Source organism: Empidonax traillii, unplaced genomic scaffold, assembly GCF_003031625.1.
Source record: "Empidonax traillii isolate 1590-97213 ecotype Southwest subspecies unplaced genomic scaffold, ASM303162v1 scaffold1072:size191264, whole genome shotgun sequence".
Taxonomy (NCBI): domain Eukaryota; kingdom Metazoa; phylum Chordata; class Aves; order Passeriformes; family Tyrannidae; genus Empidonax; species Empidonax traillii.
Window position 1 is genome coordinate 72,103 of NW_020956265.1, and position 27,600 is coordinate 99,702.

General features: G+C 42.4%; 5 protein-coding genes across 16 annotated transcripts in view; 2 read left to right on the forward strand and 3 right to left on the reverse strand.

Moving 5' to 3' along the window:
* The window catches only part of PMS1 (PMS1 homolog 1, mismatch repair system component), a 43,542-nt gene extending 37,776 nt beyond the window's left edge, over window positions 1-5,766 (reverse strand). The window contains exons 1-3 of one of the 7 annotated variants that reach the window (XM_027904649.1): window positions 5,460-5,608; window positions 4,297-4,440; window positions 3,325-3,478 (exon numbers count right to left, since the gene is read on the reverse strand). In XM_027904649.1, the coding sequence (XP_027760450.1) occupies window positions 3,325-3,456 (132 nt within the window). In that variant the 5' untranslated portion in view covers window positions 3,457-3,478; window positions 4,297-4,440; window positions 5,460-5,608. Of the gene's footprint in view, window positions 1-3,324; window positions 3,479-4,296; window positions 4,441-5,144; window positions 5,162-5,438; window positions 5,659-5,748 lie in introns of those variants that run through there. The other 6 variants (XM_027904644.1, XM_027904651.1, XM_027904647.1 and 3 more) reach the window with 6 other exon arrangements.
* ORMDL1 (ORMDL sphingolipid biosynthesis regulator 1) lies at window positions 5,703-12,248 on the forward strand. 3 transcript variants are annotated; one of them, XM_027904653.1, is made up of 5 exons: window positions 5,703-5,798; window positions 5,999-6,061; window positions 7,133-7,326; window positions 9,189-9,340; window positions 10,795-12,248. In XM_027904653.1, exons 3-5 carry the CDS (start codon window positions 7,153-7,155, stop codon window positions 10,928-10,930), a joined length of 462 nt encoding a protein of 153 aa, XP_027760454.1. In that variant the 5' UTR covers window positions 5,703-5,798; window positions 5,999-6,061; window positions 7,133-7,152; the 3' UTR covers window positions 10,931-12,248. The 3 variants fall into 3 exon arrangements, with proteins under 3 accessions (XP_027760454.1, XP_027760453.1, XP_027760455.1); XM_027904652.1 differs by having other exon boundaries at window positions 5,704-5,798; window positions 7,146-7,326; XM_027904654.1 differs by lacking the exons at window positions 5,703-5,798; window positions 9,189-9,340 and having other exon boundaries at window positions 5,879-6,061; window positions 10,795-10,905.
* A 520-nt stretch (window positions 12,249-12,768) lies between these two features.
* OSGEPL1 (O-sialoglycoprotein endopeptidase like 1) lies at window positions 12,769-17,719 on the forward strand. 3 transcript variants are annotated; one of them, XM_027904659.1, is made up of 8 exons: window positions 12,769-12,882; window positions 13,035-13,284; window positions 13,905-14,292; window positions 15,160-15,364; window positions 15,446-15,594; window positions 16,153-16,283; window positions 16,432-16,503; window positions 17,569-17,719. In XM_027904659.1, the coding sequence occupies exons 2-8, from the start codon at window positions 13,073-13,075 to the stop codon at window positions 17,657-17,659; spliced, it is 1,248 nt and encodes a 415-aa protein (XP_027760460.1). In that variant the 5' UTR covers window positions 12,769-12,882; window positions 13,035-13,072; the 3' UTR covers window positions 17,660-17,719. The 3 variants fall into 3 exon arrangements, with proteins under 3 accessions (XP_027760460.1, XP_027760459.1, XP_027760461.1); XM_027904658.1 differs by having other exon boundaries at window positions 12,776-13,284; XM_027904660.1 differs by lacking the exon at window positions 12,769-12,882 and having other exon boundaries at window positions 13,121-13,284; window positions 13,910-14,292.
* Window positions 17,720-18,747: 1,028 nt separating this feature from the next.
* Window positions 18,748-23,397, reverse strand: ASNSD1 (asparagine synthetase domain containing 1). Its single transcript, XM_027904657.1, has 3 exons — window positions 21,895-23,397; window positions 20,178-20,359; window positions 18,748-19,072 (listed from the first exon to the last, which is right to left on the reverse strand). The coding sequence occupies exons 1-3, from the start codon at window positions 23,374-23,376 to the stop codon at window positions 18,811-18,813; spliced, it is 1,926 nt and encodes a 641-aa protein (XP_027760458.1). The 5' UTR covers window positions 23,377-23,397; the 3' UTR covers window positions 18,748-18,810.
* ASDURF (ASNSD1 upstream reading frame) lies at window positions 22,889-27,062 on the reverse strand. Of its 2 annotated transcripts, XM_027904661.1 has the most exons (5): window positions 26,904-27,062; window positions 25,328-25,461; window positions 24,840-24,893; window positions 24,248-24,323; window positions 23,355-23,469 (listed from the first exon to the last, which is right to left on the reverse strand). In XM_027904661.1, the coding sequence occupies exons 1-5, from the start codon at window positions 26,974-26,976 to the stop codon at window positions 23,399-23,401; spliced, it is 408 nt and encodes a 135-aa protein (XP_027760462.1). In that variant the 5' UTR covers window positions 26,977-27,062; the 3' UTR covers window positions 23,355-23,398. The 2 variants fall into 2 exon arrangements, with proteins under 2 accessions (XP_027760463.1, XP_027760462.1); XM_027904662.1 differs by lacking the exon at window positions 25,328-25,461 and having other exon boundaries at window positions 22,889-23,469; window positions 26,902-27,062.
* Between the last annotated feature and the right edge of the window lie 538 nt (window positions 27,063-27,600).

A 27,600-nucleotide genomic window follows, 5' to 3' on the forward strand; every position in this document is an offset into this window, starting at 1 on the left:
CAATACACAGAAACAAAATTCTAATGGGGGGGCAAGGCATGAATGGCAACAATAATAAGCTTGTAAAGAGATATAATACTTTACAGAAAGAAGCAAAGGTTCCTAGAGGCTCTTTAAAACAGCTTTCAAGGAAGCAAAGCTCAATCGTTGCGATTTACCTTTATATATATGCAATACATGTTTTACTGAATTCCAATTTAAATATGTCATTTCAATAAGCACCAGCAAAGCCAGAGTAAAACTCTGAAACCCCAGATATTCACAACAGCTACATGAAGGATGGAATTTGGGTTCTATAACATCTCCAACAGGTGCAGCAAAAAAAATGCTTCCTTCCAGCTACATTATAATGTGCACATGTGAATCGCACCCAAAAGAACCACAAGGCAGGAGGAGAAAGTAATTAGAGCTGCAGGATCACCAACTGAACTCCTGTTACAGAAGCACGACTGGCTCTTTGAAATCAAGATTATGATGCAACACATAGAAAAATGTGCTGTCACGTGTAATACATCTAGGCAGCCTTAAAACTGGTATTGCTTGGAAGAATATCTTCAGTGGTGGCTTAATGGACAGAACACACAATGGTTGATCACTGAAAGCTGACTGATTAAACAGATCAAACTTTGCTGTCTCATCGGGGCCTACACTGAAAACAGTTCTGAAAAAATATAATGCACTCCCAAGGTTACTTCCTGAAGTAAAAAAAAGATGCAATTAAAAGCAAAAGGAGGGTATCTAAAGATATTATCTGTATTCACAACAGTCTGCTTTAGGAAACATCAAAAGCCTCTGAGATAGGCACAGAACCATATATATTTAACTGGTACACAACAGAAATGTGGGTACATTTCACTTGCTGTATTATTGAACAGTGCTAAAGCTGTCTTCAGGTGAAAAAACAATGCTTTTGCTCATCTTCGAGTCAACCTCCTACTGGGAAGCAGAAGAGAACCTAAGCAGCACACCTCACACAAAACACATAAGGAGATACAAGCAGGAAGCCTTCTACCCTGCTGCTCTATGTGCTAGGGAAGGACTTGAGAATTTTACAACGAGCCACTATTTTCCCCTCTAATTTTAGTTCCATGCCACTTACCTCTTTAGGAAAAGTGAGATTTATCTTGAATCAAAATGTTACATGAACGATCCTCTATTTCTTTTCTAATGCTAGTAATTTTTACTTGCACACATATTACATAAATATTATAGTGCTCAAATTCTGTACTTTGCAACACCTTCCTCATGACTTAAATACTACTGAGGTTGTGATCCCATAAGACATTTAAGTTGCTCTGCCAGGTTACTGATGTCAAACAGTATGATTCAATGTTGATACACAGTGCAAAGATGCTCAATAACGTCACCTATGGGAGTCTGGTCAATCAAGAAGGTAACAACAATAAAACACCAGCCAAAGCTTCCCACTACAGCTGACCACTGCCACACTTTCTACCTGAGAACCATTTCCACCTGTAAGTTAACTCCTGCCTGTCTGTCTCAAAAAAAGTCATTCCTACATTTGTTCAGGTAAATTGGGTAACAAGACTGAAGGAATCAACTAGCCCTCCTAATCCATCTGAAAAAGGTTAAATCAGTGAAAATGCTGCAGTTTCGCAAAAGCCATCAAGCTGTAAAATGGAATTTCAAAGTTTCCCTTCTCTGTTATGACTTTGAACTAATCCAGAGTTAACGTTGTCATTGAGCTCGACTATATGGTCAGAATTATTTAAATTTCACGTGAAAGAATACCAGGAAAAAAATGCATTGTTTCACAGTATTACTGTCTAGGGTTGTACAGAGTGCAGGTTTTTGCTTCTCCTCTAGCACCCACAGAAGAACAATCAGCAAACCTCTTTCACTCACTGACAACCTGTGTAAAGCCAAGTTTGTTTCTTTAGAACTACAGTGATTTGGACTGGGCTGGACTGACAAAGAATGTAACTATGCAGATGACTCAGGCACTGAAAATGGTTGAAAACGTTCTTTTTAATTGATTTGGGACTTATCACTATGAAAACAGGTGGTTGCTGCACCGTGAAAGCCATGCTGATTAGAGAGAGGCTTTCTCCTCCAGCTATCTGCATATCTGCAACAGCACACCAGGACAAGAGACAAGGTTGGTTTTAACCATTCTGGAAGGCTCCAAAACCTTCTCTGTTGACTTCTTGCCATTATTGATCAGCTCACAGGGTCTGATCCCAACACCCTTACCCCCGTAACTGTGCACAGACTACTCACTTTGGGGCTACTCCTGAGCAAGATGCTATGCAGTCTAAATATTGAGAAGACAGAGGCCATGACACACCAAAGTGAAGGCAGAGTAACTGCGGCTCACTTAAGGCAGTAACAAATGAGCCTGTCCCTCAGCATCTGCAGGAAACCATTCTCAGACAGAAAACACTCGAGACTCATCCAGAAAAGGTAGCAGAGACATGGACAAAGAAACAAGCAGGAATTGAATTGCCCTCCTAATGAAAGGCATTTGTCAAGGCTTTTCATTAACTGCTAATTCATTAATGCTTAATTCAATAATATCTTATACAACTATTGGCACTGAAGGAAACTGGACACAGTTCTGGATACGTCCATTTATCCAGGATGTTACAACACTTTTCTCTTACAAAGCAGGAGACACTGCTACTATGCAGCTGTTGACAAAACACAGCAAAAACAGAGATATGACAGCAAAAATAGCCAATCAGTTGGTCATTTTGCCCCATTTGGGGAAAAAAAAAATCAAACTCTTTACCATAAGTAATTATTTTGTTTTGTCAGAAACTATCCTTCAGTGACATGCCAACTTTTTTTTAACAGCTTATAAAAAGAAAGTGTTAGAAGTAGCCAGAGCTAACCATGCTAATTTAAGGACCATGGGGTAATTTATATTACAAAAAACTCTAACAAGGCCATCAACCTTTCCCACTGTTTCCATTTTCACCTTCCTTAAAATATTTTGTAATGAGCATTAAATATGTCAGTCTAGCAGTAAACTTAAGTTCAACATCTCTTAAAACTAGCTATTAGTCATAAAAAGTAAATTTTAAGTAGGAAAAGGAATATTAAGGAAGTTGACAGGTTTCCCCCTAAGATACACTCAGAAGCAGAAATATGCCCTACTGTTTCAGCAGGGCCTCAAAAACATTATTGGAAACTAATTTTGGATCATTTTTACTTGAGGTAAAAATAAATATTTATAAATACTACTAGTACCTTGCCATTCCCCAAATCACAATAGCCTAAAAAATACATTCGCAGTGGGACAACTTCCCTTGCATCTTACTTTACATCCAACTCTTTGTAAGAGAAAGAAAGAGGATTTACCAGTTTAACATCAATACTTGTGGAATTGGCATCCAAGGAATTTTCTATCAGCTCCTTCACCACACTGACAACTGAAGTAATCACCTGAGAACTTGAAAGGAGATGAATAGTTTCTCCTGGCAGCTGCTTCATAGTGGATTAAGATTCAGAGAAGCTGCACAGAAAATAACAGAAACAGAGTGTAAAAGGAATACTACAAATACACATTTCTAAGTAACCATTTCACAGCAACTTGAAAATGTTGACAAAGCACAACACTATGGCTGGAGAGCAAAATTTTCATGTTATAGTAGGTCCCAGCTTCCTCTGCAGTCAGTAATTTTAAGGAAAGAAGTGGGCAGGCAACACAGTGGTGCTGAGGGAAAAGTTATATCCAGTGGCAAAGTGATCTACTGGCAAAAATGAAAACCAAACCAAAAACTTCTTAATTACAACCCTGCCTCTCTGATCTGATGTACTGTGTGTCCTCAGGCAGGTCAGTTTATTTCTGTGTCACTCTATCTCTCACATTATCAACCAGAGGTGATTTCTTTTTTTAATTATTTGAAACATGAAGGGTTATAAAATTCTTGCTGTATTACACAGACACTCTAACATGAAGAGATCATGAGTGGGTCTGTGAATTTTCGTATATATTTGTTTAAGCACCCAAATCAACACAATTAAGCAAGCCTGAGGAAAAACATTTTGTTGATTCTTGTAACCTGACATAAAGAACTCAGTCACAGTTTTTCATGCAGATGAGAAAAGGCGGGGGGGAAGATCATTGCTAGGCAGCTCTTTGAACCTCAAGAATGGTCCAAAGAGGGTTCTTCTCTCCTCTGGGTTATGTTATGTAATGTTATTTACACTGTTATCCTGGCAGTCCTAGCTTCCCCATCGATTCGGTCCAAGGTATATGCTGAAGAACACAAACTGCACACTCAGCACCCATCCCAAGGATATGAGCACACGTGGAGGAATGGAACATACCCAGATTTCCTCCTGACACAGTCAGGACATGGTGAGGGATTGCAGCCAACACCCCTGAGCACCACTACCCTGCAGGATAGATGCAACTAATACAACAATTACAGGACACTTCTCTGCCTCAACATCCTTCTAAAGACCGACACTCTTCAAACATAAAAGACAAAGCAAAAATGTGGTTACTTAGAGGGGAAAAAAACCCAAACCAGTGTTATGAAGCGGAAGCACCACTAAAACCTTTATAAGAACAGCTACAAAGAGGTTTTCTCTTTATACCGTTATTTACATTGCAAAGGAAGTTTTGCTTTCAGATACTGTAAAAAGACGCAACAAATTGTTTTTCCTCAAACTGGAAAAGGAGCATGAGAAGACGTGTTGTTGAAGATGGACCCCTATTAATCATGTACATGTGTTCAGAGAGGCAGGTTTTGAGGCAGGTTCCCTCACACATTCACACATTGTTCAGGTCTCCTGTGTCAAGTGCTTCATGATTGACTCACGGCAAGTGCCAGACAGGAGCTGGATATCTCCATGAAAAGACACCGACTAAGACACGGGAGGGTGTTAAAACAGAAACGCTGCAGATCCCAAAGACAAATTTTCCATGAGGTGTGCCTGATGCAGTCAGTTTGGGGAGAGCAACCTGCTCCAGTGTGCCCTCCCTTTCCCAGGCCCAAACCGAGGGATACAGCGCTGGACACACCTCGGGAACAGCTGCTGGGAGGGAGGAAGGGACCACTGGGAGCCTTCCCACCCACGGGAATGCATCCAACCTTTGATGACTTTTAGCTAAAAGACACACATTTCAGCTCAAGCCACACTACGTAGTTCCCACCGACCAGGCAGGTTACGACTGTGCTCCGAGGGCAGGCTCCGTATTTTCTGTGTGCGGGCCCCCTCACTGATGCAGCCCTCGCACCCTTCTGCACCGAGCGAGACACCCCAGCGCCAGCCGCGGTGCTGCACCCCCTCAGGAGAACCGGGAACAAAACCTCCATAAACTCCATGGCTCCCACCCCGCAGACGTCTGGAGCTGCACCCAGACCCCCCCACACCCCCACACAGCCGCCTTTCTCAGGGGTCCAGCAACTGACGCAACTCTCTTGTTTACGGCATGGTGGGAAGGCAACAAGCTGCAGAGAACCCCTGCGGTCTCCTGAGTTTACCCCAAACCACACGAGCCGTCCGCAGTTCCCGGTTCTCGCTGCGAGAGGCGGGGCCGCTCCCACCCGGCGCTCGCTGCTCCCGGGGCCTGGCGCGGCCTCTGCCCAGGCCCAGCCCAGGCCCGGCTCAGACTCCGAGGAGGCGGCGGCGCTTCCCCGCCGTCCCGGGCGGCCCCGCGGCTGCGCCACCTTCGCGCCCGCCCCGCTGCCGCTGCCGTGGGCGGTGCGGGCGGCCCGGCCCGGCCCCTGCGCTGCCCCCGGCCCGCCCTGCCCAGGGCACCGCAAGCTCTACCTGCACCCGGCGCCCCGCGCTCCGCTCCGGCTCCGCGGGGCTGCGGAAAGGTGGGACCGCCCGGGGGGCGGAGGGACGGACGGGCGGCCGGGGCCGCGGAGAAGGCCACGGGCACGGCCGGGCCGCGGCAGCGGCGGGGCCGGGAGGGGAGCGATGGCAGGGAAAACAGCCGAGCTGTTCCCTCGGATCGGGCGGGAACGGCGAGGGGAAACGGGAAGGGACGGTGGGTCACGCCGGGATGTCTCTCTAGGTACGAGCTCGGCGGGCGCTGCATCCCCAGCAGGGAGGATCGGCCTCGCGTCGCCCACCCCAGGTAACGCGTCCCCTGCACGGTTTGAATGCCCTGCGACAGGCACTGATTCGTGTCGGCACAGCCCCGGCTCGCTTTCGGCTTCATCTCGTCTGTTTATTTTTCTTTTTTTCTACCGCGTTTAATACTGCAAAATACTCGGGTATTTTGTGTTTATTTTATACTCTGTACAGCACTAAGCCAGTTTGTCAGGAACAAACTTCCTACCAGAAGCAAGCTGCCTTTTGCTGGTTGTGCGGTGCTTTTGTAGTCCGATTCAGATGAATGTTAAAAAATAGCTCTTTCCCAGTTCCATAAATGAATATACATAGTCCCACAGATCACGTGAGGATGAAGTAAGCAATGGTTTGTTGGGTTTTTTTAATTATCATTACAAATTTTACTACAACAGGATGAGTGTGTCACCATCCCTAAGTTCTGTCAGTTTTTTTAGTAAATCGGCATATGAACTTGTTCTGTGTATCTCTGCATGTGTCTGTTGCTTAGAAACTTTTGAACCCGTGCTCCACATTTGAAAGATGGAAATGTCTGTCTGAAAAATAACAGATGGGTGAGGGAGGAAAATCTGAAATCTGCACTCTACTGCAAGAAAAATAGGCATGAATTAGTCCTTGGTTGTTCTTTCTAGCAGTAGATGGCTGGGCAACTGGTATATGCAGAACTCTTTACTAACCATTACGTGAACAAGAAATAGGAGGAAAATTGATATGAAAGGTGGAGAAGAACTCTGGATATTGTCATGGATGGAAAAACTAATTCAGAAGATGAAAGTTATAAGCTTGGTTTCTTACCAGTTTGCAACTTCAGCCTCTAACAGCACAACTTAGTAATTTTTTTTAAATGTTCCTTCTGTAACAGGCTCGGAAGTTTTATTTGTTTGCTCTTTTTTTGAACAAACAGTTCCTAACTGCCCCTTTGCATTGACTTCTGTACGAACCACAGTTTGAAGATCTTGAGGTACATCTTGGTTTATGCACTGTGTTCTTTTCCAGACCTGCTTATTTAAAACAGCCTTTTCTCACATTTGAAAATGTTAAGTACCCCTCTGTAACAGTAGTCTCAGCCTTCAAAAAGATCTGTTTTATAGGGTAAAAATGAACGTAGGAGTTGCCCACAGCGAGGTAAATCCAAACACGCGAGTGATGAACAGTCGAGGAATGTGGCTGACATACGCGCTGGGAGTCGGCATGCTGCACATTGTCCTGCTCAGCATTCCCTTCTTTAGTGTCCCCGTTGCCTGGACCTTAACAAATGTGATTCACAACCTGGTAAGTAACCGCTCGTGCAAAAGTTGCTCGTGGGTATTCATTTTCAGTAGCAAGGGAAGAGGAAAATAGCCAGTCTGTGTGGATAATGAAATCCTGCTGGCCAAAACAGCATCTCTGCTTGGCTTATCCACAGATGATTGGCTGTTTGGGGATGGGAGGAGTGATACATGATCACTTTTGATTTAGGCATGAATGACGTGAAATACTCCTTCCATAGTTATGTATTCTTCTAAAAGGCATTTAATTAAGCTAGAAGGTTGCAAACATAAAGTCATCATGCCAACCAACTTTTACAGTGTTCTGTGTATTATTAGGGAGCTGTGCTGAATCTATAAACCATCACATTTTTAATTCTTTAGTATTATCTGTTGATTTTTCTAAATAAATCTGTTAGTATTCCAAAATGTTTACTTTCAGCACCTTACCTCTTTTCTTGGACAGAAATATTTGTGTTCCGTTTCTTCTAGCTTTGATTTCTGGCCAAGCCAGGAAAGTTGTAGCTCAGAATGACTTCAGCATACAAGGTTATAACTACATAACTCTATAAGAGAAATCTCGTTTGACAGCAGTGGGAAAAACTGGGCTACTTTGACCCAAGCCCTGAAACCATTTCTTATTCAGTGGATCGTGATTTGCATGATGACTCTTGTATGCAAAAGATTTCGGAAGCTGACGACCTTAAGAATCTTTCTGCTCCTCTCTCCATTATATTATAATCACTTAAAGTAATGCAACTATGTATATTGGTCCTCAGCGCTTAGAGGAAAGAGGGCCATAATCCAGCAATTTACATCATACTCGAGGTTTGCTAACTCAGCTTTCTCAGATGGTTAACAGCAGAGAAGTCCTGACAAAAAGATAGTTCCTTCCTCATTTACAAAAATAGTAGTTCACTGTAAAGACTGAGGATGGATAATATCCTCTTGAATCACGAAAAAATTTAATTTTTAGTTGAGCTTTTTGTAGATAGGTTTAAAACTGGTGGTGGAATTTTGTCATTAGAGCATTTTGTATGTTATCTGTGAAAGCATCAGACATGTCAGACACTCAAGATGTTGGCAGAGACAAGTATTACTAAATATTTCCAACATGCCATATTTGAATTCATTGCAAGTAGCTGTAATGACAATGGGGATGAGAGCATGCACTGACAAGTAGTTTTGTAGTGGAACACTAGAAGATAAGTATAAATTGCACTTCCTGGGTATTTCAGCATTTAAATGGCACTTCTTTTGGAAACAAATCCTTGAATGGTTTGACAAAGAAAAAAATTCTTGTATTTCCACTAATGGAAAACTCTTAGCTTACCTTGAAAGCATTTTTGGTGGTCCTTTCTGCAAGTACCAGCATGAAATAAAATGTGTGGTGAGCATTTGGATCTGTCCTAAAAGTCTCTTTTAGGTTATTAAAATGGAGACGCTGCAAACATCATTAATCCAAAAATTAATTAAACAAATCAATTGTCTTAGGTTCACAGGCCTCTGGTCTGGAGGCAGGCTCTACCTCACTGCTCATTAAACACTGTGGTAATATAAATCAGCCGCCCCAAACTTGTTACAGTGCTTGTTAAAATTCTGTTGATTTCATGGAATTTTGGCCATCTAATGTAGAGGACAAGGGAGTGGATCAGATGTTACACAAACATTACTGTTACTCTGACTGTGCCACTCACTGCACAGTCTTGGGCAAATCACCTCTTGTCTTTTCCTTGCTCCTCGATAATTTTCTGTTACAGGCCAGCAGCTCTTCTGGGTGAGAATTCACTTATACTCTTTTTTTTTTTTACAATGTGTTGAACAATATAACAATTATAAAAACATTTAGCTAAAAGTACCTCTGTATTCACTTTTTATTTTCCCCAGGGAATGTATGTGTTTTTGCATGCAGTAAAGGGAACTCCTTTTGAAACACCTGATCAGGGGAAAGCTAGGCTACTAACACACTGGGAACAACTGGATTATGGAGTACAGTTCACATCTTCAAGAAAGTTCTTCACAATCTCTCCTATAATTCTGTGAGTTCAAAACTGTCTTTTGGATGAATTGAATCATAAAACCCACGATTTCAAAAGCTGCAACATAATAGGTTGCAATTTACATTCTGAAAGCATTTTCTCTCATTTCTTGCTTGCTTGTTTGGTAATTTATTTCTACATCACAGAGGTAGGGAGTACATATTTATAGGCCATGTGATCAAAAACCTTTCTTCATGCTGCTTTTGACACTCCATATGTTGAAGTCAAAGTTTGTAAACAAAGTTTGTAAATGGGGCGGGCTTTAAAGATTAGAAATGTTGTGGGGAAAACTTACTGGTAACTCTCGAAGATCTTTTAAGAGATTGTGAAGTCATAAATATTGGAAATTTTAACCAATTGCCTTTGCAACAGCATTTGTTAACCATTTTGCAACTTCTGAGTTTGGAGGAGTGTGTCAGTCCTCGCTGCATGGGTCCAGTGTCAGTTTGGCTTTCTACCTACTGTCTTCTGTTTACGCTAGTTCTGTAAATGGCTTAGAAATCCTACACGCCTGTCTCTGTTGACAAAAGTAGGGTTGAGTAACTGAAGGAAATCAGATACGTATTTAATGTCCAACTCTAAAAGTCTTCCTGTTTTCCCCTAAAGAAAGTTGTCCGCTTGCATGGCAGAGTGAGGGGGGGAGGAGGAGGCACGATCCTGCATAATGTTTGGAAAGTCTGTCCATAAAGGATAAAAAGTGAAAAAATGCATGTAATTCCTCAAAATAAATTTTCCAAAAGCTCCCCACTTTGCATCAGCAGTTTTTTATTCAGAACACTAGTGTATGGTTCTCCTGATGCACTAATAATGTATAAGTAGCTGAATAACATCTCTGTTGTGCTGTGGAAAAAAACCCAAACCTCCAAAATCTGATTGCCTCATTTCTGTCATGAGGATGAAATTACAGGCTCAAAGCATAAAGAAGTTGGTAGTGAATTGGCTTTTCTGAGGCACATTTCCTTATTCTAGATGAACAGGTTGTGAATTAGCTTTAAAGAAAAATGTGCTGGAAACATCTGCCAAATGGGAAGCGCTTTAAAATCACGCCAGTCACAGGTGTGCTCAGCATAAATAATTTTTGCACTGAAAAATGTCAAATGCTTTGTCACTGAGTTTGCTAGGGCAGCAGAACTGCAAATATTTTGATATCAGATCTTAACACTATTTAAAATCTGGATCATAAATCAGACTTGTGGCTTCAGAAGTCAAACTCAAATGGGCAGGGAGAAGTGGTGGAGGAAAATACTCGTGGTGAGTTGCTTTTCAACACCTTGAGAAGTATGGGGAGACCTAGACCATAATTTTGCTGTAGATATTCTAGAACCTCAGGTGAGATATTTAATACAGGAATAGATCAGTAAAATCTTACTGATTACTAAAGCACTTTCCTCAACTCTGCTTTGTTTGTTTATTTTTTAGACCAGGGTCTAAGCTTGCTCCGTTTTCTCCTGCAGGTACTTCCTGACGAGTTTCTACACCAAGTATGATCCGACACACTTTATCCTGAACACAGCCTCTCTCCTGACTGTGCTCATCCCCAAGCTGCCACAGCTGCACGGCGTTCGGATCTTTGGCATCAATAAATACTAAGGAGAAGGTTCCACACTGGCCGCCCCTGACATGGCTCCTGCTGCTCCCCGGGTGAAGGAAACGAGTAGTCTGCTGTGCCCAGTATCTCATCGTAGTCAGTGAGAGATGCCTGTACATCTGAGATACAATTCCTGCTTCGTGCAGCATTGTCTGGGATGAAAGTCGAGTTTATAAGAAGCTGCCTTCAAATACTTAAATGTGAATTGGAAACCTGTAGAAGAGAGATTTCCACAAAGAGCTGGGCAGGCCCAGCTCTAAAGCCTAATCCCCACTAAGACTGTACGTGTGGCTGACGCAAGTGATTTGTAAAGGAAGGTGCAAGTAACAGCTGAAATGGAGAGCAGCGTTTCACAAATGCCCATTATCCATAATGCAGATGGTAACTTCACATATAAATCCGGGATCCTCAATGCCAGGGACTGGTGAGGCTGCATTCTTAGTTTAAGTGAAAGTAGCTAGTTCCTGCTGTATGGATTGTAGGTGGTTGTGCTTGTTATTGCATTGTGAAAGTTTGTCTCACAGTAAATACTGTGACAGTGAGCATAAACTGATGGTGTAATTCTGCCTTCTCTGTTCTTGTGATTTATTTTTTTTTGTCACAATGACCGAAAAAAGTCCTTAACTGCCAGCTCAGGGGATTTCCAGATCAACTTGATAGCTCGGTTTATGTACGCTTTGAAAAATTGCCGCTGTTGTGTTTATTTCATTTTGCTTACCAGGACACTGACTTTTCTATGTGTAAAAGGGACATCCTGAAAAATGGGAATTTCTTTGTAGGTGTGGACTTTTGACTATTTTCTCTGATATTGGCTGATGGGGTTTTTTTCAGTAGCTGAGAGGCCTGTTATGGGGTCAGGAAAGGGTTGCTGGTGTTGTAGGAGAAGCAGCTCTGTTACAGCTGTGTCAGAGCATGTAAGGGAAACTGGGTGGGTTGTAAGTTAGAATAGAAGCTGAACTAGAAGTAGGTGATTCGGCAAATCACATGGACTAACTGTATGCTTTTGCAGAAAAAGATAACTTGCATGTCTTGGAAATGTGGAGGAATGCTGTGTTTTAGGGGTAATGTGCAGTACGGGGTTTTCTTGTATATAATCAGCTCTGGAATTAGAGTGAAAAAGGTACATCTACAGCTCTGAGCACTTGTATCTCTGTCTTGGGAAAAGGATGAATTTTGAAGTCTGCCGTTTGTCTGTCAGCCAAAACTGGCTCAGATGTAACAGGAGACTCCATTTAAGACTTGATTTACATTTTGGTTGCAGTGACAGCCAGTGAGCTGGAAAAAAAAAATTAAAATTAAAAATAAAAAAAGACAAGCCCACAGTGGCGTACTTCTTTTCCTGCTAAGGAAATTTTCTGGTTGTTTACTTTATCGATAAAGGTACTGTTAAAAAAAGAAATGGCAACGAGCTATGAATTTTCTTTAGCAACTTAGTAACGAGTTCTTTGCGTTATTTGTGCAGGAAGTGGGAACTGATTTTCAAGCAGTGGCCATCCCAAGGCTGTGCCGCCTTTGACAGTCACTGCCTTGCGTGCAAGTGGCAGGGACTTTCAGATACGGAGCGACCTTAGGGACCGCAGGTCACGGGGCGGGGATGCCTGCGGGCGGGCGGGCGGCCGGACAAAGCCCTTGGATCGAGGAATCGCAGCTCGGCGGCTGCGCCGGGCCCGGGAAGCGCCGCCCCGTGACCCGGCGGGGCGGAGCCGAGCGCTGGGAAGGGCGGGGGGCGGCGGTGGCGACAGGTCGCGACAGGGGATAGCGCAGGTGCGGCGTGATACGGGCGGCGCGGCCGAGGAGCGGCCCTGGAGGTGCCGCGGGGCGGGAGGAGCATCCGCCGGGGATCGGCGGGCACACCGCGCGGGGCTGCTGCGGGGGCTGGGTCCGAGTCCCGCCCGCGGGGCTGCCGGAGGCACCGCACGCAGCCAGCCTGGTGAGGAACTCTACCCGCTGTAAGGTGAAACAAGACGTGAGCTCACAGATATTTTTTTTCTTGGTGTCTTAAATATGATGTGTGGCCATTCATAACTGTGAAAGTAACACCACCTCTTCGGAAGATCAGAGCGGCGCACATGCTTGAAAACCCTCTAGTAATAATAAACCATACAGTTCTCTTCTAGACATAGCCACCAGGTAGACTTTTAACAATGAACAGTGTTGCCAAAAGCCTTTTGAAGTCGGTTAAACACGGCCGAGCTGCGTGGCTGAGAAGCAGCTCATCTCACCCCGGAAAACAGCGTTCTCGGAGGCTGGTTTTGGGAATAGAGACGAGCTGTGACGACACGGGCGCTGCCGTGGTGGATGATGCTGGCTGTGTCCTGGGAGAAGCCCTGCACTGTCAGAAGGAAGTCCATTTACAGTAAGAACAGACTTCTCTGAAGGCTTTTGCCTTAATAACTTTTATTGTTATTATTACTTGCAATATCGTCCATATAAGTTTTCCCTGCTCCATAAAAACCAGTAAGAGGTTGGTGGGTGGGAAGACATATCCCTTGGGCCACAATACGTACTGCTTAAGGGGAAAGAAAGAAATGTGCATTTCAGAAGTTTCTTCCAGTATTTTCTTTTAGAAAGGGACAGATTACTCCTCTAGCTTGAATTAAAGATGAAATCATAGTTACTGGCAAAACCACCAAATGTCTTAATGTTTTTAAGTGAAAATAAATATAAGCATTGGTGGCTAAGAACGTGAACTAGTAAGTGAGGGGTTGTGAATATTATATTACAGACCTTGCTTTGGAACAGTGTTGAGATGCATTTAAGAAGTATCTGTACCAAAAAGGGCAGGTTACATCCTTTTCTGACCCCCTAGTGATAATTTAGCTCTCTTCAGTGCCTTTTACACTAAACAAGGTATTTGAGAATGCACCAAGGAAAACAGGCTGGATATGGCAAGGTTAAGAGGTGCCTGAAAACTATTTTCATGCCATTCTGTCTGTTCTGAAATACCAATGGATTGTAATTCTTTGGTTTTACTAGAACAGGTGGAATAATTCCTGTGGTGGCACAGCAGCTTCACAGAGAAAACATCGAGCAAGTGGTGGAAGAGGCGCTTCGTGTCAGTGGCGTTTCTGTACCTGAGCTTGCAGCTGTTGCAACTACAGTGAAACCTGGACTTGCTCTAAGCCTTGGGGTGGGGCTGAAGTACAGCCTGGCCTTGGTGAACAGGCACCAGAAGCCGTTCATACCCATCCATCACATGGAGGCTCACGCGCTGACCGTCAGGCTCACACATCACCTGGAATTTCCCTTCTTAGTTCTTTTGGTCTCTGGAGGCCACTGTCTCTTGGCAGTAGCACAAGGAGTGTCAGATTTCCTTCTGCTTGGACAGTCCATAGATATTGCACCAGGTGACATGCTGGATAAGGTAGTATTTCCTTACATAAGTGAACCTAGTTTTTTCTTCTTTTTACTGCATTTGTACTACATAATGGTAGTAGTATCATCAGCCCAAGGACAGTAATTCAGTGTAATGTGAGCTTTACTTAACAGGGTTTTTCTCTATCTTGAACAGACACGAGAGTCTGTTAAAAATGTACACATAACATCAATTGTAACATATGTACATTGATTATGTTTTTAGTAATAGGCAGACTAACAACTGAAACTGGTGTTGAAAGTTCATTGACCAGTTATACAAGTTGTATGAATTTGAGAAGATTGACAGTGCTATTTTAAAGGATGCTGTCAGGTTTAAAACAATACATATTAAAACATTTCTAATACTAGTTTTATTGCTTACAGTTTGAAAAGCTTACAGTTTGGCTTTCAGAATCTTAAGTTTTCTGGGTGACTGACTACAGTCTGTAAAATTGGTCACTTAAAGAGTTTTGTTCTCAGACTTTTAAATAGTATTTGCGCACACTAAGTAAAAAATTGGGAGAGTCAGAAAGGGGACTGTCTAAAGTTGAAACCAACTTTGTTCTTGTGTATCTGGCAGTACAATATGGCCATCTGTGTGTGTTTCCTATAGCTGGAAAATGGGAGTAACTAATGTGTCCTGCAAAATTTGTTGATCCTCATGTTTGCCCAAATTGTTCTAGAACTGCATTTCTAAATACTTCAGGAAAAAAAAAAATCCAGCTGGTGTTAACGTCTTGTGCTTGCTGTGCCCTGTTTGTAGGTTCACACTGGATTGCTTTTTGAGGTGTCCAGATTTATTCCATGGACTCCTATACAGTGGTGCAGTTACAGGAGGAACTGATTTCAAGTCTGGTGTTTATTATCTCCTCAGGTGGCAAGAAGACTGTCTTTAAGAAAGCACCCAGAGTGCCACAGCATGGCTGGGGGGCAGGCGATAGAGCACTTGGCTCAGACTGGAAACCAGGAACAGGTCGTGTTCCGACTGCCCATGAAACAGTATCGCAACTGCAACTTCTCTTTTTCCGGCCTCCTGAACCTTGTCAAGAATGCCATTGCACAAAAAGAAAAAGAAGAAGGTATTTTTAAACAGTCAGGTGTAAACCACGTTTCTGATGACCCACACTCAGGAAAGCCCCTTTGACCGTACATTTTTGCAGGTATTCAGGAGGGTGAGATCCTGTCCTGCGTTGAGGATGTTGCCGCTGCCGTCCAGCACGCGGTGGCCGTTCACATCATGCAGCGCACCTATCGGGCCATGCTGTTCTGCACGAAAAACAGCATCTTACCACCACAAAACGCAACCTTGGTGGGTATGCTTCTTCTTCCTTTTTCTGTTTGACTATATAACATCATCTGAAGATGCAGATGCCTTGTTGTACTTTCTGCCTTGACAGGTGAGGAAGATCTCAGTATGCATTACGTTGTTAAAATACCAGGATTGAAGTAACAGTGATATAAATATTTACAATATTTCTAGTTGTAATGTCGACTATAATAGATAGTTGGATTTAAGCTAGAAAGGTATTTTCTTACCATCTAATTTAACCTCCCATAACAACTTAGGCCACACAATTTGACTTTGTGCTCCACAATACTGATGGCTGTTCTAGCTCCACTGGAACCACAGACTGGTTTGGGTTGGAAGGGACCTTTAAGATCATCTAGTTCCAACTTTCCTTCTACTAAACTGCCTTGCTTTTATTCAGGAATGTCTTTTAGCATCTCTTCTGATATGTTTTAATCTTCAAATGCATTATTTATTGCTGTCTTCAGGACTGATAACTGCTTTTTTAAACAGGATGCTAGCTGAAAGTCACCCATCAGTACTTTGGAGTTAATGCCCTTTTTTTGTCACTGCTGTCAGGTTGTATCAGGAGGAGTTGCAAGTAACCAGTATATCCGAAAAGGTTTACAGAATTTGGCAGATGCAAATGATTTTGCTTTACTGTGTCCTCCTCCAAGACTGTGCACTGATAACGGTGTTATGATTGCATGGTAAGGGTTGTTTCTCTTTGTTATGTGCTTCTATAATGTTCTTTAAAAGCTGACATCAGAGTCAAGAACTTCTTTTCGTGGTGACTGAACCACGTGCCATGTTCAGAGAGTAATGACAAGTATTTTATGTAACTGCTTTCTTGCTCAGGAACGGCATTGAAAGGTTACGTGCAGGACTTGGTGTTCTGCACAGGACCGATGACATCCGCTACGAACCCAAGTAAGTGACTGCTCACTCCCAGTCTGTTCCCTCAGGATTCACTGTGGGCAGTGAAAGGGGAAGGAGGTTGCACTAAAAAGTGGCAGAAGCAGCTGAGAAGTGTCTTTGCAACACTTATAGAAGTTATTGTTCAACATAGCTGTGAAATACAAATGATCATTTATGTTTGGTTTGGCTCAGAAACTTAAATTACCACACATCATAACAATTCTGAGTGTTTTCCTACTACCACTGTGGTACAGGAAAACTGGAGCCAGCTAAGCTGCAATACTCTCCTTTAGCTTCTCAGTCACCACAGGCATAAGTCAGCATGCTCCAAGTCCAACTGTGTATTCATAATAAGCAATCAATTAAAAAAAGAATTTAACATATATCATCTGATGAATACTTTTTTTTTTCTTTTTTTTACTAATAATACTGATTTTTTTAACAACCAGTCAGGTAACACTTGCTCTATGGATTAAGGCCAAACAAAATTCTAGTATTTCAAAATTACCAGCTCGTCTTAAACTTGGGCTTTTTCTCAGGTTTTTTTCCCTTTCCATTTTCAGGAAAACAGACTTGGATGGTCTCAGTACAAAAAAAAAAAAAGTATTATAATTTTCACATTAAAAATTATAAAATACTCTTCTTCAAAAATAACTTGCTGTATATATATCAGTGAATGAAATACTAAGTTTCACTTGCTGTAGAAAATACATTATTTAAGATTATCGTGGAAAAAGATATCTGTAAATTTGTAGTGCGTTTTGCATTCATCAGTTGCATGTAAATGGAGTTTAGTTGCAAAGCAACTAAAATCAGAATCTAACGACATCCCCAAAAGATGGCTTTGAAACCACAACTGTGTTTCCTGAGTTTGGAATCGCTAGAAATGCAAATATTTCTTCAGTGTAAAGATGTGTTTAAGTACAGCTTCAGACAGACCATTTTAATGGTCACACAGTGTAGGGAATGTGCAAAAATACTGTGACTCTACTTGTACAAAGGGTCTGTGAAGCTGTACATCTGTGTGATATGGAAATGATGTTATTTATTTTTAACAGACATAATTTTATTTTCTAGAGCTCCCCTTGGAATTGATATTTCAAAAAGAGTTGAAGAAGATTCCATCAAGGTGCCAAAATTAAAACAGATACGATGGTTGGCATCTTAAAGAGTAACTTACTTAGTAAATGCAAATATAAATTGTTCAATAAAAACTGGTGCAGTGCTGTTATGTTTACTGATAGTACTTAGTTTACTAGTGTTGAAAATCACCTGTCAGAGAAACAAATGCCGTGTCCTATCACCAAAGTGATTCCATTTACCATTCCACAACTAAGCGTTGTTGGTATTAAAACAACTAAAAAAATACATAAAAGTGCACTTTCTAATAAACACAAAGAAGTTCAGTAAAGCTAATCACAATGCAATCTTTCCATACACAAAAAGACAAGCTAACTCAAGCTTCTCTTCAGATTAAGTCCATTCATATACCTATTTCAACCCCATGATTGCATCCACATACTCACCCAGAGTGCCTTTTTTTTTTTTTTTTTAAGGGAGACTTTTTTTTTAATTTGTTTAAATGAGATCTTCCTTGAAGGACACAATTAGAAGAAAAAGTGACAGAGCTAAAGCTAAAATGAGAGACAGCAAGCTAGGGAGTCAACATTGGACTAAGAAGAGCCTGGAGGGAACTTCCCAGTTTCTCTGGGAACAGAGGGAGTGCCAGGCTGGGACTGCCAACCAACCCATCCCTGCAGAACTGGCCTAAGACAGGGAGGTTGTACAGGATGGCCCCAAAACACCCAGGGTATGTGTGTGTGATCTCTGTTTTCTGATGTCTGATGATGCCTGGATGGCAGATCTCCCAAGAGCTGACAAGACCCCAGACCTTCAGCTCTTTTTGGCTCTGGCAACCCAGGCCAGCTCCTCACCATGCTCTCCCTTCCAGAACCATAACCCAAACCTTCCCCTAAAGCATGGCTGCAGGATTAGCCCTGTTCTACCACAAAGCAATGCACTGAATTCAGTATATGTGACAAACTGGACAGATTCAATATGCTTTTGGCAACACTGACATCAGGAAGGGTGGGAAAGCCAACTTCTGGCTATCTTATCTTCCCCAAAGCCCAGTATTCCCTTCCCCCCAGGGATGCATTCATAGTGAGTCTCTAGTAAAAGTACACATCTACATGTATTACCTTGATGATTAATAATAGGAATGTCCAAGTGTGTAAAAAACCCAGACCAAGCATTCTAAGAAAACTCCAAAGCTTTACTGCATTTGCAAACAGACTAGATGTATCTCAAGATGTACTTCTATAATTCACCTACTGAAAATAACTTCAGCCTGCTGCATGTGTCAGATGCTTTTTCCCTGTGGCTCTCCAGTTTTGCAATCCGAGATCCAAACTGTACGGCCCTTTTTGGCAGAACAGCGGAGGCTGTGAGGCCCAGCTCCTTGGCTGCAAGGCGCAGGATCAGCTTCTCACCCATTCCTCGAGGGAGAGTCAAGTCAGCTTTTTCTGAGACAGGCAGAGAATTGAGGAATGAAACAACATCTTCATCAAGAAAAGGAAACCTGAAAGAAAGGTACCCGTGGGAAAAGACCCTTTAAAAACTTCATACGGATGGTTTTGGTTTTCCCCTTTACCACATGCAAAGATTTCAGACTCTGTATCAATTCCTAACCATAGATGTACCTTAAATCTTAGTGTCACAATATTGAGACATTTCTCCAAAGCAGTTACACTGTCCTGGAGAAAGAAACCCCATAATATATCATGTTTACACTCAGAAGCCTGGAAGTTTTCAAAAATCAAGCAAAGAGAACAGTAAAAACAAGGATCAGAAATGGTGGGTTTACACAGAAGAAAAATCACAGAAAAGATCAGAAACTACGATGGAAGAGCAATACAAATCTTTAAGTAACACTTCTCAAGATAGCTACACTGTAACTTTGAACCAAAAATATTTACACAACAAATTCTGACCATTCTGAGTTCCAGGCATTCATACCTAATCCTATGCACGATTAACAGCATTGCCTGTCCACCACTGCAACTGCTCTTGTGCCACACTGAAAATGTGCAACTAAGAACAAATTTGGAAAAACACTGGCACTGACATCACAGGAGAAACCCTTTCATGCACCTGAGTGGCCTCTGCTACTTGACATCAACTAAGGAATTTTTTGCAAGTTGGTGGTAGCATGGAGGAAGTAAACACAAATAAAAGGATTTTCTAACTATATGGACTTAACACTCAGTGGATATTGTCATGGAGTTACTGCATGGACAAGAATACACAGCTTTTACATTATGTTGTCATTCTCCAAAGTCAATCCCCAAATGACCACACCAGAACACCTCAAAGTTGTGCACAAGACTGTTCCACTTAAAACGATAAAATGTACTTGACTTTTCCTATTTCATCTCTTGCTGCTCCTTAAAGCCTCTAGATGGAAGTCAAGTTACTAAATTTCCTGAAGGAACTCTTCCACAGTACCACAGACTAGTTTTTAAAAAACAAAACCAAAAAACTCCACAACACAATACATGTTAACAAAATTGCAACAGAACTAGAGAACAAAACACACAGAAGTTTCAATTAAGCTTTTTGTTGGAGTGTTAAAAGCTGCATCTAACCTGCAAAACCAGTTTTGCTTCATGTTAAAACAATAATACCTGGCTTCTTTTCCGTGATCACCGATAATCCTGTCATCTCTACCCAGATTTCTGGAAGAAATGCGACCTAACTCCATTTCAAGTTCTTTGTTCAGGCCCTCTAAGCCGTACTTTTTGAAGCAAACACGATGTCGAGAATATCCAGCAAGCTGTTCATCCGCTCCAATTCCTGTAAGCACAACCTAAGGAAACAAAATACAACAAATCCTGGTATCCGTGTGAGTTAATATGTAACAGATATTAAATGTTTAACTACCCCTTTAGGATATTAATTTTAACACACATCCTATAGAGGTGTTACTTATCACAATGGGATCTGCATTCCACATTTACAAAGTCTAAAACAGTTTCCAATAAAGTCACTGGAAACTTGCAATAGGCTCACAATCAGATTCAAAGTACACACAAACATTTCCACTGATGCAAGGAAAAAACTTCAAAATAATGTGCTATGCACCTCAAATACACTAGTATCTTTGAAGAATGTCTTTGTTAGTGTCTATTAGAATAAACAGCATTTGTTAAACACCAGCCTTTGTAAAAAAAATATTTGTTTCCAAAGATTATGTCGTATATTCTAAATAGTTATCTGAATGTACACCCAGATTAATTTACCAGCTACTGGGTTAGTACAGTGCATTACACAAAATAGAAGTGGCTCACAGTCTTCTGTCTGCTCAGTAAGTACGGAAACAGCTGCTACATCTGGCCCATTGCTGTGCCTTCAACAGCAATTCACTATGAAAGTGGAAGCCTTTTAACAGTCAAGTGTGTTTTACTAATCTGATACCAGTTAGTGGCCAAATAATTTTTTACCAACTCAGCAGTACAGAGCTGATGGAAAAATGACACTTTTGCTTTATGTTTTATTAACTCATGGCCCATTTCAACATATTCTGGGCATAAGATGAATTTGTATGTTTTGCAAATCTGAGATGCAGATCCTTAATTAGATGGTTTTAGGATCTAGCAATTATTAGAAAAGTAACAGGAGCCTCAAAAAGCAAAGGTGGCAGTTGGCTTGTAAATTCCTGAAATTAAACAGTTCATTCTTCCCTACGAAAACCATCAGAAATAGGGAAGTGAGAAATCAGAATCCAATTCCCAGGAAAATCACCTAGTTACTAAAAATATTTTACGCAATATTACATCCATGAAGATAAGCTACAAAAAGGAAAGAGCTAGATTTTGTATTTCTGTCACTCAGACTCTAATTACAAAAGATGCCAAGATCTTTTCTGCCTGTGCTATTTGCTATTTTGTCACATCAAGAGCATCCTAAATAAGATATTTTGGCAAGTGGTGGGATGCTGGCACAAGACAATATTACTTAATAATTCACTAACATTTATCACTCCATTTGTTAACACAGTTTGAACCAAATAGCTGGTACCCACTATTGGAACTGAAACACTGAAAATTATAGATGATGGTTATTATTTTTTTCCTCGTCATGTTGTTGCTTATCCAAGTTCACTGGAAAAGCCCTACACATTACATGACAGAAGAACTGAATGCAATTTTTAACTCCAGAATTACAAAAATATTATAATTACAGAACTGTTCTACATTCTGTCAGTGAATTTCAGAAACCTTATGAAGAGCAAAGATCCCTCCTGATTTCTGAATCAACAGAACTGTTTTTACATTCATAAGTTTTATAAATATATGTTTTACAAACATAAGGCAGAAAATAAACAAACACAAAACTCAGTACCTTTGCAGAACTTTTATATGGTTTCAGTTCTCCTTGGTTACTAATAAAGCCCTCCCCTCTGGAAGCAAACCACATTGCACAGCCAATGCTGTCATCCAAGACTGTGTCCAGTGGATAGATGAGGTGATTAATGCGCTGTTCCCTCATCTTTTTCAATTCCTCTAGTGTGACATTAATTTCCACAAAGTTCCAGGTTCTTGAAGGGTTAATGGCTTCTAATTCCTTCAGTCCTGCCCTACCAGTGATTCTGTCAGGAACATCAAAGCAAGATGAATGAGCACCACTTTTAGCATCAAGATCTTGGCAGGTTTCTTGAGGACAAAGCAAATCAAGCTGCACTTCATGGTTGGTACGTTTTTTAGTGGTACCCTTGTGCTTAGCTTGTTCTTTCATCATGAAAGCTACATTGAGAAGATCAACTGGCTCCTCCAAAGGCACGTGTTTATCAGCAAGGGCTGCAATAACCATAGAATCAATGCCACCAGAAAAGAGCACTGCAACACGTGCTTTCTTATGAGACATGCTTGGAACTTCTCTGGTTTCCTGATCTTGGTCTCTAAAGAGACATAAAACTCGTCTCTTGACTGCTTCACTTAAAACATCAATAAACCTACACACTAATTTTTTCTTGTCTTCCTCTGCGAGAAATCCTTGGAGGGTTTCTACAGAAACCTCATGGATAATGTTGCTACTGTTAGTGCCTGTACATTCACCTGAAGCTTCAGCAATTGCTGTATTTAAGGGGATGACTGGCGCTCTGAGGCACAGCTTTGGTTCATTCACCCCAACATGTATGTGGCTTGGCAAATCTTTTGACACTTGGTCAAGGACATTAATGAATGTTTCTTCAGCTGCGTTCTCCGTGTAGCAGTACTTCCATGGAAACAATGTTAAAGACAAAGATTTAGTTGTTGCACAAGCTTTGAGATCAATTTTGAAAATTCCGGATGCTGGGACTTCTTGCCATTGGTTGCCTGGTTCAGAATAACCACTTACAGATGTGAGACAGAAGGCACTGTCAGCCTCATGACTGAACTGCCAAAGCAAACTACGACGGCCAAAATAATCTCTACCAAACCACAAACTGTGTCTAGATGCTTGGTAATAAACGAAAGACCAGGGACCCCTCAGTGATGAAAAGAGTGACAGAATGTCCTCTTCGCTCCTGCATAATGTAAGATGATGAAACATCACTTGAGTGTCATTCTCCAGATCTCCTACATGCACTCCATTGAAAACTTCTCCATTCCAAAGGAAAACATTGTTACTGGCATCTTCTAGAGGCTGAGGAGTCACCAGTCCCCTCAAGTGAAGTACATGGCCAGAAAACAGGCATTTGTAAGAGAGATCTGACACAGTTTTTACCAACTGTTGGCTGCTGTCTGGTCCTCTTCTTCTAAGATGGTGGAGTGTGTGTTCACTTAGGAAATCAGGAATAGAACGCTGGCCACACAAAGTAACAACACAACAAATACCACACATTGTGACACTGAATTCACGTGAACTATTTCTTCATTTTAGCTTTTTCGGCATTTTCCATCTCCTGGTGTGCCTTCTTTAATTCATCTAATGTATCTGTGTAAGAGAGTATTATACAAATAGTCAATTTCATAAACAGAAAAGTTTATATCTAAGAAATAAGTCATTCCAGCCACTTGTTCAATGAAATACTAATTAACCAAAGTGCTGTGTTTGTATTCCATAATTACTAGAGCTCACTGTAGCCTATTCCTCTTTATTACACAAAGTTCATAATTTTTTTTTCTCCCAAAGAAAACCACGTTACCACAGGCCAACTATTGCCTATACAATCAGTATGACTTACACATTTGTAGTAAAGAAAGGGGATTGTTGATTAAAATGTCAACACTATTAACCCAAAACAAAGAAAATGACAGCGGCCATTTCTCAACCCAGAAAATAAAATGTATACATCTAATGTTTCTTCCACCATCACCTCTATTATCCATTCTCCCATCTTCATAATCCAACTGACCCATTCTTTCAACTGAAGATTTCTAGCTTAATCTCCAGTTTAAACTTGTTATTTTCTTTCTCCTCATCCTGTGTAATTTTAATTGTTTTAAGGGACACAGTGCTATACAGCTGCCCAAAGGGCACTGATAATAATGACTCCTCTGTGGAGCAGATGTTCTCCCTCTTTATCTTCAGCACTTGCTCTTTTATCACATCCATAAACCGAGTGAAAACATTTTCACATTTATCCAGTCCAGAAAAACAAGCAGATGTCTGAGGTTTATTTCGTATTTGACATCCAGCTGTCAGATTTTCATTTTAATACACGGTTTTTATATATGCAATCATCTGATTTACTTTTACACTGCAAACTTACTTTTGCATTGAGACAGCGTTTCTGTTCGGTCCGCAAGGAAGAATATGTTGCTGTTGGGTTGCTGCTTATAAACTTTCTGCAAAACAAAAACCAGGCTGCATTAAGTCACAACAACAGACTCTGAACCACACTGCAGCAGAAGCTGCTGTGGGTCTACCAAAACTTCACTTTAATGCCAGAAGTACAAGTTTTGCCCTAACAACACCAACATCCTAATGTTGCACCATCAGAAACATTTAATGATTAACCCATGACTATTCTGCATTTCTCTTTTCTAATTTAAACACATGCACAGAAAAAGTAAGAATACCTCATGAAATCTTCTGATCAACTCAAACATCTCACTGAAATTACTCAGATAAAGCATAAAAAGGCCTAAGACCCACACAACACACTGTGTTACACTGCACAAGGGTACATAACCACATCATTTGCAGGACAAGTTATTCTGAGAACAGCAGACCACATGTGTATTAAAATCTGTATTAAAACAAATTAAAGACAGCATGCTCTGATTTTGTTTCCCCTCTTGTCTCTGTGCTTATTTCTCCTCTAAAATGAAACAGTCAAAAGCAAATTTGTAAATACTTACCCTGTTCTTCTTCAAATTAGAAAGCTCATCTACTACAACCTTCTGCTCTTTAATCTGAAAGGTGAAAGATGCACTTTAATTACTAAAAATGAACCACAATGTTATAATCCCACTGGTGAACATCCTTAATGGTATTTTAAGGCAGCTACATGCATATATAGCTGCTGTTCTCCAAATGAACCACTGAAGACAGAGTAAATATAAAAATGAAAAACTTAAAAGTAACCGCTCTAGAAACAGGTTATCTTGCATGCATTGGTATTTCTCCTCCTCCCAAAAGCCATCATTACTGGGAAGCCAGAGTGCCTCTAGCTATTTATAATCAGAGAGCACATTTTTCTCCCCCAGAGAAGAATATATATACACACGTAATACAACATCAAATAACTTTGGAAAACAAATTTAGCATAATATCAAGAATACACTTTATAATCACAGGTATGCTCCAGATTCGAAATTAAATTAATGAAAATCCAAATACACTAAAACTGTATTAAGAGCAATGGGAGCCTTTCCACTGCTCTGGATTTTTGCATTAATCCCACTTCCTTAGTGGGATTTACCACTCCATGCTGCACTGACAGAGGTGGCAGGTGTTCCCATGTTCTTTTATGACAGCTCCAAATGGTAAAAGGCAATGAGAAGGATTGTCATAAAAGCCAAAAACTGGAACAAAATCTGGTCAGAAGCAAACAATGTGGTTTGTTTTTTCTTTTCCTTTGTGTCTCCTGGAATTGGTGCCACAGTGGGAAGCTGCTGCAGGGAGAGGTTAGCCAAACTGAATGTGGCACACTGAAAGCACAGCTTCTCCAGCAGCTACATCAATGTCTTATATCTACAATACCAACAGGCAAAACAGCACTGCCAACTTCAGCTAAGGACTAAACCATCAACCTGCAGCTCTGTTATGTCCCAGTTTTGTAGCTTCCCAGGCAATCAAAACCACCACTGGCTCTATACATCATGGCCATATAGAAGGCATTTTTTGACAGACTCATAGAATGTTAAGGAGTTGGGATGGGCATTAAAGACCTGCTACTGGCAGGGACCTCCCTCACTAAGCCAGGTTGCTCAGAGCCCTATCCAACACTGGTTTCGAACACTACCAGGGTTGTGGCATCTACAACCTCCATGGGCAGCCTGTGCCAGTGTCTCACCACCTTCACAGTAAAGAATTTCTTCCTAATATCTAACCTAGAGTTTCCCTCTTTCCATTTGTACCCATTACTTCTTGACCTATCACTACAGAGCTTTTTTTTTTGTTCCATGGGGGCTTGATAGATTCCATACTGGGCACCAGGGAAGAGGGAGTGAATTCATGAGGAGCATCAACCTCTGTGTCTGGAATCCCTTGGGACTTTTTGAGCAGATAAAGATGAAGTTGGCACTACACAGAAGCCATATGGGGAAGCTGTATGAGAAGTAGCTGAAGGCACTCGGTCTCTTCAGCCTGAAGGAGACAGAGGGGAGACCCCACTGTAGTTACAAATTCCTTGAGAGAGGAAGAGGAGGGGCAGACCCTGATCTCTGTGGTGACCAGTAACAGGACCCGAGAGCATGGCCTGAAGTTGTGTCAGAGGAGGTTTAGATGGGTATTAGAAAGAGCTTCTTCCCCCCGAGGGTGGCTGGGCACTGAACAGGCTCCCCAGGGCAGCGGTCACAGCACGAAGCCTGACAGAGCTCAAGAAGTGTTTGGATGATACTCTCGGGCCCATGGTGTGACTCTCGGGGATGGTCCTGTGCACGGCCAGGAGCTGGACTCCGATGATCCTTGTGGGACCCCTCCAAACACCCGAGATTCTGTGATTCTATGAGAAAACCCTCACTGCGCCTCACCTGACACTTCAACTTCAGCTCGGAGCAGTGAGACCCAAAGTGACAACCTGAGAAGCTTCCAGCGAGGCGACGCGAGCTGGTTACCCGCGGGGCGCTCCCAGGGCCCGGCACAGAACCCGGGGCACAGCATCCCCAGCAGCCCCCGCCCTGCCCTCCCTCACGCCGCTCGCACCCGGGGCGGCCGGCCCGGCCCGGCCCGGCCCGGCCCGCGCAGGACGGGGCTCACCCGCCGGCTCAGCTCCTCCCTCTGGCGCAGCGCCGCGCTCTCCCCGTCCTCCTGCCGCGGCGGGCGGCCCGACATCCCCGCGGGCGAGCAGCGGGCGCTCACACCCGGTGACACACCGACAGCGGCGACAGCGGCGACAGCCCCACGCGCCCCGAGCCCCCGCCGCCGGTCGCGACAGAGCGCGTGCGCCGCGCAGAGCACCAATCAGCGGGCGCGCCCGAGCACGCGCGCCAGCGCGCGCCGCTGGCGGGATGCCTGAGGGGTCTCGCGCCCCCTTCACCCCCCAAGGGGGATGTCCCCTCGGTCGGGACAGAAACCCACGGGAATAGGGTCACATCGGGACAGGGCCGAATGTGGGGAAGATGTCTGGAATGAGGCTCGGAAACTGCGCCCCTTGTGGAGCGTGAGGGAACACCTGGAAAAGCAAAGGAACGCCCCGGTGTGGTGTGACCACCGAGGGGGCTGCTCTCGGCTCTCAAACAACACCTTTAGGCGGTTTGCTTAAAGGTATTCCAGGGGAGATATGAACGATATATTATTTACAGATATTAACTTCATGTGTTTCATTGTGTTCATCATTAGTATATGTTTCTACAGTGAAGACTGAGAGGGACTTTTTACATGGGTGTGTAGTGACAGGACAAGGGGAATGGCTTCAAACCGACAGAGGGCAGGTTTTGAGTGGATATTACGGGGAAA